The 12,226-nt window shown below is 50.5% G+C and overlaps 1 protein-coding gene across 1 annotated transcript in view; it reads right to left on the reverse strand.

Moving 5' to 3' along the window:
• The window catches only part of PRKDC (protein kinase, DNA-activated, catalytic subunit), a 427,433-nt gene extending 415,458 nt beyond the window's left edge, over positions 1-11,975 (reverse strand). The window contains exons 1-3 of the mRNA XM_073679277.1: positions 11,676-11,975; positions 6,802-6,878; positions 6,080-6,172 (exon numbers count right to left, since the gene is read on the reverse strand). Coding sequence (XP_073535378.1) covers positions 6,080-6,172; positions 6,802-6,878; positions 11,676-11,880 — 375 coding nt within the window. The 5' untranslated portion in view covers positions 11,881-11,975. The remainder of the gene's footprint in view (positions 1-6,079; positions 6,173-6,801; positions 6,879-11,675) is intronic.
• Between the last annotated feature and the right edge of the window lie 251 nt (positions 11,976-12,226).

Genomic DNA, 12,226 nt, shown 5'->3' on the forward strand with positions numbered 1-12,226 from the left:
CTTTCTTGGAGCCTTCATTGGGGGACACAGGACCATGGGTGTATGCTGCTGTCGCTAGGAGGTTGACACTATGCAAAAAAAGAAAAATAGCTCCTCCTCCGCAGTATGCACCCGCCTACAGGCACCAAGCTCACCAGTTAGTGGCTAGAGCAGTAGGAGAAGCACAATAAAAACCAACTATGTAATGCCCAACGGGGCACAACCGTGAAAAACTAAATGAGATGCCCAACATGGCCAACAGGACATAAGTCCAAACACAAGGAGGGTGCTGTGTCCCCCAATGAAGGCTCCAAGAAAGAGATTTTACGGTGAGTACCCAAAATCCCTCTTTCTTTATCGCTTCATTGGGGGACACAGGACCATGGGCCGTCCCAAAGCAGTCCCTTGGGTGGGAGAACAAAAGATAGTCACAGACTAAGTCAGACTTCGGCAACTGCCGCCTGCAGGACCTTCCGTCCAAGACTGGCATCAGCCGAAGAATAAGTGTGGACCTTGTAAAACCTTGAAAAGGTGTGACGAGAAGACCACGTTGCGGCCTTGCAGATTTGTGAGGCCGAAGCCTGATGGCGAACCGCCCAAGAGGCCCCCACCGCCCTGGTGGAGTGAGCCCTTACTCCGGGAGGGGGAGGTTTGCCCGAGATGCGATATGCCTCCAAGATGGTCGAACGTATCCAACAGGCGATGGTTGACTTGGAAGCAGGGAGACCTTTGCGATGCCCCTCACGGATGACAAAAAGGGCATCCGAGCGCCGAAGGGAGGCCGTTCTGGAAAGGTACACACGTAGAGCTCTGACCAGGTCCAGTTTGTGCAGAGACTTCTCCCGTGGATGCACTGGAGCAGGGCAAAAGGAAGGCAAAACGATGTCCTCATTAATGTGAAAAGCGGAAACCACTTTCGGCAAAAAAGGAAGGCACCGGCCTGAGCACTACCTTGTCCTGATGGAATACCAGAAAAGGCGACCGACAAGAGAGGGCTGCGAGTTCTGCGACCCTTCTAATAGAGGTAACAGCCACCAGAAAAGCCACCTTCCAGGAAAGGAGAGAGGCTGGAATGTCCTGAATGGGTTCAAAAGGAGGCTGTTGTAGGATGCTTAGGACCATATTAAGGTCCCATGGTTCCACTGGAGGGCAATAGGGGGGCGCCAGGTGGGCCACCCCTTGTAGAAAGGTCCTGACCTGAGGACGGCTAGCTAAGTTACGTTGGAATAGAATGGACAAGGCCGAAACTTGGCCCTTGAGAGTGCTGAGAGATAGTCTCGCCTCTAGGCCAGACTGAAGAAAAGCTAAAATAACTGGCAAAGAAAAGGACATAGGAGTCAGTTGATCTTGTTCGCAGTGACGAAAAAAGGCTCTCCAAGTTCTGTGGTATATGCGCGAGGTAGCGGGTTTTCTGGCGTTAATTAGGGTCTGAATGACATTGTCAGTAAAGCCCGCCGTCTTCAACACCGAGGCCTCAACGGCCATACCATTAAATTCAGAGAACGAGAACTCTGATGAAGAATAGGACCCCGAGAGAGGAGGTCCGGACGGTCTGGTAGTCTTCAGGGGGAGTCGACAAGCAGATTTACCAGATCTGCGTACCAGACGCGTCTGGGCCAATCTGGGGCTACTAGGAGAACTGGTACTCCCTCTGTCTTGATCTTTTTGATGACTCGAGGGATCAAAGGTAAAGGTGGAAAGAGATAGGGCAGTTGGAACTGTGACCATGATATGACTAGCGCGTCCTGAGCGATTGCTAGTGGATCGCGGGACCGAGCTACAAAGGACGGGACCTTGTGGTTTAACCGGGACGCCATGAGGTCGACGTCCGGCGTGCCCCACCGCAAGCAGATTTGGTGAAACACCTCGGGATGGAGAGACCATTCTCCTGAGGCGAGGCCCTGCCGACTGAGGAAGTCGGCTGCCCAATTGTCGACCCCTGGAATGTGGACTGCTGAGATTGCCGGGACCGTTTTCTCGGCCCAAAGTAGCACTCTTGCCACCTCTTTTAAAACGGGCTTGCTGCGCGTTCCTCCCTGATGGTTTATGTATGCCACGGCCGTGGCATTGTCCGATTGTACCCGGACTGGGGACCCTGCCAGGATCTTCTGCCAGTGACGCAACAACAGGTAAATCGCCCTTATCTCCAGAATGTTGATGGGAAGGGAGACTTCGTGGGGACTCCACCTGCCCTGGACCGTGTGTTGTAGGAAAACTGCCCCCCAACCGATGAGACTGGCATCGGTCGTGACCACCTGCCAGCGAAGCGGAAGGAATGATCTTCCGGGTCTGAAGGAAGAAGGGCGGGACCACCAGGTTAGGGACCGTCTTACTTGACGAGGTAACTTAATGCGTCGATCTAGAGATGACGGATTCTTGTCCCTAGCTGAGAGAAGGGCTAGTTGAAGAGACCGGGTATGGAACTGGGCAAACGGAACTGCCTCCATTGCCGCTACCATCTTTACCAGGACACTCATGCATAGGCGAAGGGAGTGTGGACCTGGCTCGGAGAGGATGTGGATTCCTTGTCGTAGAGAGTTTATCTTTTCCCTCGGAAGGAGGACCCGGGCACGGGTCGTGTCAAACTGCATCCCTAGGAAGGTTAGGCGTTGGCATGGGAGCAGGGAGGATTTGTCCATGTTGATCAGCCAGCCTAACCGGGAGAGTGTTCAAGGTGATCTGGAGGCTGTGGAGACAGTCCTTGAAAGTGGGGCCCTTGATTAACAGGTCGTCGAGGTAGGGGATGATTACAATTCCCCTTGTTCGAAGAATGACCATAACTGTCGCCATCACCTTCGTGAAAACCCTCGGGGCTGTGGCGAGGCCGAAAGGGAGGGCAGTGAACTGGTAATGCGCGTTCTTGAAGGAAAAGCGTAGGAACTTCTGATGTGACGCGCAGATTGGGATGTGAAGGTATGCATCCTGAATGTCCACTGAACATAGATATTCCCCGGCCTCCATCGTGGCGATTACCGACCTGAGGGACTCCATCCTGAACTGTCGGATGCGTACATGTCGGTTTAGCTGTTTGAGGTCCAGAATGGGACATAGTGAGCCGTCCTTTTTTGGGACGACGAAGAGATTTGAGTAAAAAACGGAAAACCTTTCCTGAACGGGAACCGGGACTATGACTCCTGAGCGCAGAAGAGAGGTGATGGCTTGGAGGAAACCGGGAAGCAGAGATGCTTGTGGGGGGTGGGACCTGAGAAAGCGTGATCGTGGGCTGGAATCAAACTCGATTTTGTAGCCGGAAGTCACAATTTCTTTTACCCAGACATCTTCTATTGCCGGGAGCCAAGAATCTGGGAACAGAAGGAGACGGCCGCCCACCCTGGGAGAAGTCCCAGGTGGGAGTGACCCGTCATGTTGAGGAAAACCTGTTGGATCGTGATCGTGATCCAGAGGACTTGGAGGAGCGACTCTTTGGGCGCCAGTTAGGCGTGGGCCTAAAGGAAGGTCTACGACTGTCACGCTGTGCTGGAGTACGGTCCTGTTGAGAGGAGGGGTTCGGTTGAGCGAACTGATGAAAGGACCGCAATTGAAGGGGGCGTCTCCTAGGAAAAGGGCGTTTGTGTCTGGGCTGGGGGAGAGAGGTGCTCTTACCCCCAGTAGCATCGGAGATGATCTGATCTAGCTTGGATCCAAACAGCCTGGAACCTTGAAAAGGAAGATTACTTAGAGATCATTTGGAAGCCGGGTTGGCGTTCCAGACTTTAAGCCAAAGAATTCTACGTAAGGCAACGAGATTACTGGAAACCCGGGCTGAGCATGCAGCGGAGTCGAGGGACGCCGTAAGTAGATATTTTCCGGCATGGCCGATCTGATCAGCTAAGTCGGCCAGATCGTCCGGGGAGGAGCCTGCTAGGATGCCCTGTCTGAGCTGTTTGGCCCATGCGGACACTGCTTTTGATACCCAAGTTGAGGCGAAGGAAGGGCAGAGGGAGGTGCCCGCAGCCTCAAAGGCTGACTTGGTGAGGGCCTCCACCTGTTTATCCGTGGTATCCTTAAGGGAGGAACCATCCGGAAGAGACAGTACAGTCTTGGCGGAAAGGCGAGAGACGGGAGGATCCACAGATGGGGACTCCGTCCATTTGCTGACAAGGTCATGGTTAAAGGGGTATAGGATGTTTAACTGTTTCTTTCCTGTAAAGCGCTTTTCTGGATGCTCCCACTTCTTTTGAAAAACAAATTCTGCATGGTTAGAAAAAGTGCGTGCAGGACGCTTAATCTTTTTGAAGGAAACTGAGTAATCCCGGGAAAGGCTCTCGTCTTCTGTAACATGCAGAGTCTGATTGACAGCCGTTATAAGGTTGTCTATCATGTCCTGGACCTTGGAATTCTGGTCTGAGTCAGAACCAGAGTCTGAATCTGAAGCAGAGTTAGATCCCTGGGCGACCTCCGGGGAAGAGGTGTGAGACGCAGGGAGCATCTTGGAGTCTGGAGAGGTGGAGGATGAGCTTGCGTGAGTCCGTTTCTGAGAACGTGCCGTCAGTCTGCCCCTGTGAGGAGGGGGCAGGGGTGCCTGCGAATCGTCTGTGGGGATGTTCGGAGCGCTGGTGGCCATGGATAGCATAGGCAAACGTTCTGGCAAGCGTTCTAAGACCTGCACCAGAGATTGAGAAACCTTGGTGAGGTCAGAGACAGACTGTGACATAGCAACAGCCTACTCCGGAGGGGAGGGGGTTACCACGTCCTGAGCGGCGGGGGGATCTTGGGGTACCAGCATGGCGGGAGGTTTGCAGGTCGAGCAGAAGGCCGTAGTGAGACCCGCAGGCCACTTAGTACCGCAAAGAGCACAGGCGTAGTATGTGACGATGTGAGAGGGATGGACTGAGGGCTCCCTGGGTTTGGGCATATGTGCCTGACCAGGGATACTGCAGAGGAGAGCGCTGTGAGCAGGGGGGGGGGGGTCGGTGTCAGGACAGAGCCTACCCGATCCTGCAGAGAAGTGGTCCAGTGTCCCCCTGAAGGCTCCGAAGGTGAGGCTGGAGCGGGTCACGATAGGTGCCGATGGAGTAGGGAGCTGCGTGCGGCAGAGTGATGGCGTCGGTGCAGAGGACGCAGAGTTGATGACGGAGCGCGACGAGGCTCCGATAGGTAGATGGGAAGGGGGGCGGGCTTGAGAGGCCCGCCGTGATAGGTCCGCAGAAGGCACGAGGGCGTGACGGAAGCGTCACTATGCACCTCGGCCCTGGTTGGTCAAAAAGGGGGGGGGCGTATAGCCGTCGGAGCGGGACCGCCCACCGGACACGCCACCCCCGACGGAGAAAAGCGCGGCAGATTTGCAGCGCATTATGAAGGAGAAGGAGGAAGTGGCCTAGGGAAGAGCTGTTAAGCGCCATGTTTGGTTTAGAGGGGAAGGGGGGAGGGAGGCAGGTAACGCCGGGGGAGTGGGACATGCAGCTAGAAGGCAGGGAGTACCAGTCTTAGCGGGTCCGGGAACCGTCCCTTTCTTTCTCCTTCTGAGGATGGCCTCAGGATGCCTTCCTGGATAGGCGGGGATCCTGGCTTTTCCTCCTTCCCGCACTGTCTGGTCCTGGACAGTACAGGAGTCTGTGTCAACCCCAGAAAACTGGGGGAAGGTCACCCGCAGGGACCACCGTCTCCCTCCCAGGTCGCTCCGAGGAGGGGGCTGGGGTGGGGAACAGGCTAGGACTGGCCACCGAGATCACCCTGAGACACCCTAAGGTGACAGGAGATAAGTCCTGCCAAGTGGGTCCGAGAGTGGGCGATGTGGGGGTATCCACATTGCTCTCTCGGTCGCTAGTGGGTTAACAGGGGACGCAATGTGCCCTGTTAGCCTGAAGAGCTGTATCTGAAAAAGAAAAAAGAAAGGTTAATAAACACAACAGGGTTGGATCTGTGAAGATCCAGGTCTACCTCCTACAGACACTAAGCTTAAACTGGTGAGCTTGGTGCCTGTAGGCGGGTGCATACTGCGGAGGAGGAGCTATTTTCCTTTTTTTGCATAGTGTCAACCTCCTAGCGACAGCAGCATACACCCATGGTCCTGTGTCCCCCAATGAAGCGATAAAGAAATAAAATGAGCTTGTGAAATTTAGCAGAGTTTCTTACAAAGCTATAAGACTTAAGACCTTACCTTAATTTCTAATGCATATGGCTTTGATTGTTGACCTATCTTCTCGAGGAAGGCGGACAGGAACTTTAATGCTTCTTCTCGACAATCTCGATACTATAGTTGAAAGAATTATTATTATGAAAAAATTAGAAAACAAGGGCCTAAAATCCTGCATCTATAGCCTGCAATAGGGTCGGAAGACCCGGGACCACAAGGGCGGACATATCATTGGTGCAGCCACACAGGGGCTCAAAAGGCAAGGGGGCCACCTCTATCTACATAGTAGGTGAAATCGTGCATTATGATGAGCTACTGCACTGCAAAGGGCCCAAAAAACTGTTGCACAGGGGCCCTCTTCTGTATGTGGATCACAAATCATTACACACAGATGTGTGACTGTACAGTAATACAGAGCTCTGTGTCAATCACACTGATTTGGGCAGCTCTCACCCACCACCCTCCCAAAAAATACACACTATAGGGAATAGGTATTGTTCATGATGCATAGAGTATTGTGGCCGTGCTCAGGCAGCAACTATGGAGCGATCAGCCAATGATCCCTCGTCACCTTCATGGAAGCACGGTCTAAATAACTTCTTGACAGTATCCAGAAGGACATCAGTGACTTCACTTTTTCTTAATAATGTACAACTTAGGCACATTTAGCTTTACCTCCTCGTCCCCTTCAAAAAATGGTTCTCTTTAAGTGAAAAGTGACAAAGGATTATATAAAACCGACTTACTTCTTCCATGGTAAGGGACTTGTGGATAAACACGAGCAGGCCATATTCTTTCGAGAAGACCAAGGATGTATTCAAAGCTAAAAAAAGACATATAAAAGTGTTTATAAGTGGCTACAATTAAAGTAGACTGTAAAATAACCTATCCTATAGTTAGGCTGCGTGCCCATGATGCATTTTTCAAGCGTTTTTACTGCGGAATTTCCGCAGCGGAAACGCTTTTAAAATGCATGGTAATACGTGCCCCATGGTCCCCAATGATAATCTGCACATGCTGCGGATTTTTCCGCAGCAGATTTTCTGTGCGGAAAAATCTGCAGAATGTCCATTATTTGTGCGTTTCCGCATGCGGATTTGACTACTCAATGCATTTGAAAAACGCAAGTCAAATCCGCATGTAAAAACGCTGCAAAAACGCGTGTGAAATCCGCAAGCGTTTTTACTGCTAAGAACATGCAGAAACGCTGTGAAAATTTTCTGCTTCAATTCTGCATCGTGGGCACATAGCCTTAGAAGCATAAGAGAAACTATTGCAAATTGTTTGTTGTGGAATTTTAACCAACAGTACAAGAAGATGTCAGCAATTGAGGTTTTTAATAAATCCGCCCATGGGCTGTATGCCCTGTGGAATTTCTGCAGCATAAAAAGAAAAGTGAAATCCAGTGGTAAATATTCCTGCAGATTTTATGCACACTTCATCCTATACATTACAAAGGATAAAATATGTGGCAACATCTGCAGCGTAAATTAATATACTGTGAATTTCAGGTCAATTTTTTCTGCAGCACTAGAATAAGAATTAAGCCCCCGTCTCACATAGCGAGATCGCTAGCGAGATTGCTGCTGAGTCACAGTTTTGGTGACGAAATAGCGACCTCACCAGCGATGTCGCTATGTGTGACACTTTGCAGCGATCAGACCCCTGCTGTGAGGTCGCTGATCGCTGCAAAATGTCCTGGACCATTTTTTTGGTCGTTGCCCTCCCGCTGGTCAGCACACATCGCTGTGTGTGACCAGCGGGACCAGCGATCAGGCTGGTAACCATGATAAACAGCGGGTTACTAGGAGCGCGTGTGCCCCTAGTAACCCGCTGTTTATCATGGTTACCAGCCTGCTCCTGCTTCAGCAGGCTGGTAACCAGGAGCAGGACATCGTGGAAAGATTCTTTCCACGATGTCGCTGCTCCCCTGATCGTTGGTGAGCCTGCCTGTTTGACAGCTCACCAGTGACCACATAGCGACGCAGCAACGATCCCTGACAGGTCGTATCGTTGTCGGGATCGCTGTAGCGTCGCTAAATGTGACGGGGCCTTTAGGCAAGGTGCATTTACATGATTATTGTGAACAAGTAATCCTAAAAAAAGCTTGCTTCCTGACAATCGTGCAGCTTAAAACAGGCCGATCACCTGACGAACAAGCAAACGCTGATTCGTTGGGTGAAATAATCTGTTGGGTTGCCCAAAAGACCCTCCTTCTCGTCCTTTGTAAACATGACCAGTGCTGCCGAGAACATTGGTAGTCTGTGCAATCTAAAACGGATTGTTCAGTCTGAAAACGCGGTCTGCCTATGTAAACAGGTTGTTACACAACAGCCATTCAGCAAACAAGCAGCTAATCGGCAGTCGTTTAGTGCCAAAGATTAAGTAATGTAAACCTACCCTTTAATAGAAAATGTCATGTCGAAAATATATCTGATCTGCAGTCAGGAGGTTACGGAGCAGGAGGAGATGGGCAGATTCATACACGTATTTGTGGGATACGTTTCAGTAAACCTTGCCTTTCATTCATTGTAGTCTCTGGTGTTTGTATCCATGAGTCCAGTGGGTGGTCCTATTCAGTGATTGACAGATTTCCCTATGACTGTGCATGCAGAGAGCAGTCAATCACTAGTAAGACCACCCACTGGACTCATATACATTCAAACACCAAGGATTTCACTGAAAATACAAGTCATACAGAATCTTTTCCCACAAACCTATATATCATTTTGCTCAGCTTCTCCTTTATAACATGCTGTCCACAGATCAGACTACATGTACAACCAACCTGGCAGGTTACCTTTAATCCCATTCACAATGTTGTTACTATTAGGCCACGTTCACACGTTCAGTATTTGGTCAGTATTTTACATCAGTATTTGTAAGCAAAAACCAGGAATGGGTGAAAAATGCAGACGTGATGTGTTTCTATCATACGTTTCCTCACTTTGGATTACAAATGCTGATGTAAAATACTGAACGTATGAACGTGGCCTAATAAGCACTAATCTTCTATAAGTGAATCCAAACTGGGAAATCCCCTCTTACAAAGCGAGGAAGCCTATCCATACGGTGTCTGGGTCCAGCCTTACCAAATGCCTAAACGTCAGACACCTCTATGGCTGATTTCATGTACAGCATTTAAAAATAACAAAAATGCTGCTAATTCTATGGTGTTTCTGTTCTGTATCTACTTTTGGTCCTGTAGTTAGAGGTGTCCGGGGACCTGGATTAAAGAAATATAGTCGGCACTCCGTTCTATTGGGGTGGTGCAAGTGGAAAATAGTGTTCCAAGAAAACCGAGTCCCGGCACTCATGTGTTGGTAGTTACGGTAATTCATTTATTCCACAAGTCTTGTGGAATAAATGAATTAACTACCAATGCGTGAGTGCCAGGACTTGCTTTTCCTGGGACCTGGAGGCTGTGGTTCCATGTTTTTGATGATGACTATTTTTGCTGCATCAGAACCGCAGAGTACTACAGTTCCAGCTCAGTGGATGGGATTTATAGACGTCTCATGTCCACTGTATTTTTATTTTTTTATTTTTTACACGCAGTGTAAATTGACCTGCAGTGAGTGTTTCAAATCTTCAAGATCAATTTCTCTTGCAGATACGCTGCTATTTATGTACAGATTTTCCCTATAGAATTGCATTAGATGTGGAAAATCAGCAGGTAAAAACACACATGCGTTTTTAGTGCGGTTCTGTTGCGGACATGCACTAAAAATACATTTCATCCACACATGACTGTATTAATAAAGTTTTGTCAAAAGCAAATGTCAGGATGTATCAAAAAGTAAGCAGCTTCAAATGCTCATGGTGGGAACAGAGCCTAGGGGTGTCCAGATTTGAGAGCAACGTTTGTAGTCACTCTATGTACTGTAGACTTCTGAATCATGACAGTGTGCAGACCGATCGCACCAGCAATACCGGGAAATCATGACAGTCTGTGCCCTCTCACACTGGGAAATCATGACCATCATACCGGCAATACCGGGAAATCATGACAGTGTGCGGACTGCTCACACCGGCAATACCGGGAAATCATGACAGTGTGCCTGACCACTCACACCAGCAATACCGGGAAATCATAACAGTGTGCCTGACCACTCGCACCGGCAATACCGGGAAATCATGACAGTGTGCCTGACCACTCGCACCAGCAATACTGGAATCATGACAGTGTGCCTGACCACTCGCACCGGCAATACCGGAAAATCATGACAGTATGCCTGACCACTCACACCGGCAATACCGGGAAATCATGAGTGTGCCTGACCACTCACTCCGGCAATACCGGGAAATCATGAGTGTGCCTGACCACTCACACCGGCAATACCGGGAAATCATGACAGTGTGCCTGACCACTCACACCGGCAATACCGGGAAATCATGACAGTGTGCCTGACCACTCACACCGGGAAATCATGACAGCGCGCACAACGCCAGAACTCTACATAAAGACACTGAAGACTTTGCTCTCAAACCTGGACCATAGCTTTAGTACTGTTGTCCTATTTTCAGGATTGGTCATAAACCTATGGGTCAGAGTCCCCAACAAACAGCTGATTGATGGAGCACAATTATTGGCACAGCTCTGTACATCATGGTCAGCCGTCATTGGTTCTGTACATTTTCTAGGATTCACATCAGAGGGAGCCAGCATCACCTATCACAGCCATACATAACATATTGCGGCAGATTAGGTACTCTGGGCCCCTCGTGGTGTCAGGAGGTGGACCCCACTAATCTGATAGTCACAAGATTTCCTAAGGCCGAATTCAGACATCTGTGTTTCACGGTCTGAGTATGGACTGGCCATAGATCTCTTGACGCCAACTTGACAGAATAACATATGCCTGAGGCTGACGGCGATCCGCCCTCGGACACCTACATATGGCCTTAGGTCCTGCTAAAACCCCTTTAAATATACAACGCACCAAGGACACTCAGTTTATGGTCTATGGGACTGGAGGAAGCCGAGCACAGCACTCCACTGTCTACCACAGACAAGGAATAGAGGCAGTAGTGGACTGAGTTGGAAAAGGCCCACCATAACGTTGATTCTTGGGGCCCACTGTTCAGCTACATGCAATAATAACCTGATCCTAGAACACAAATTTACTCTATGTAATATTGATGTGGCAAACATGTTTAATGATACCTTTTCCTGCACTACTCATTAGCACTCCTTCCTTCACAGGGGCCTACCGGAGAATTCTCCTGTTCTCCCGTGGGCCAGTCCTAGTCTGACTGGAGCGGAGAGCGGCACCTGCACCTCCGACCAATTTCTTGGGATTCGGGAGGGTCCCAGCGGTCAGACCCCAGTGATCAGTAAGCTGTGGGTGCCTTGGGATAATAGAAGAATTATGGAGACCAGAGAAGTGCCCCGGGTCCTGCCCCTGAGACAGGCCATTATGGAGCCACAGAAGAGGCTCATACAGCAGCTGCACTTTGTGGGAGAAGAACCTGGGTGATTAGAAAACATGAGCTTTACCAGTCCTCAGGCTGTTGTGGAACTACAATTCCCATCGTGCCCTCCAGTGCACTGAAGATGGACACGTGTGAATTGTAATGTCCCTACAGACGATGCGCCCTCCCCCGGTCCTGCACACACCCAGCTCGCTGCTGCCCGGCGCGGAGATCAGGCACTCCTCTCCCAGGCTTCGTAGGAGGCTCTGCGCCGCCACACAACCCCCGGGATCCCCGGAGCGGAGGAAGCGGTGGAATTCGTGAAGACTGGCCAGGATTCCGCTCGCTGCCTCAGGGATGGCGGCATCTCCTCCACCGGAATCAGAAGGACCGGCACCGCACGACGACATGTCAGCAGCGGGGACTACTGACCGGGAGCGGGAAAGCAGCGCTAACACCCGTCACATACGGGGCCGCCAGGGGGCGCGGTGTCCGCACTGCCAGCCAATGCCCGTACAGTCCTGAGATCAGGAAGTGAAACTAATGGCTGTATTGTGCGACGTTACAGAGAATTGCTATAGTGTACATGTCGGGACAGGCCGGCTATTGTACAGAGCACTACTGTACGACATGTCGGGACAGGCCGGCTATTGTACAGAGCACTACTGTACGACATGTCTGGACAGGCCGGCTATTGTACAGAGCACTACTGTACGACATGTCTGGACAGGCCGGCTATTGTACAGAGTACTACTG

This window comes from Phyllobates terribilis, unplaced genomic scaffold (assembly GCF_046119375.1).
Source record: "Phyllobates terribilis strain yellow unplaced genomic scaffold, ASM4611937v1 Scaffold_4__5_contigs__length_816908805, whole genome shotgun sequence".
NCBI classification, from domain to species: Eukaryota; Metazoa; Chordata; class Amphibia; order Anura; family Dendrobatidae; genus Phyllobates; species Phyllobates terribilis.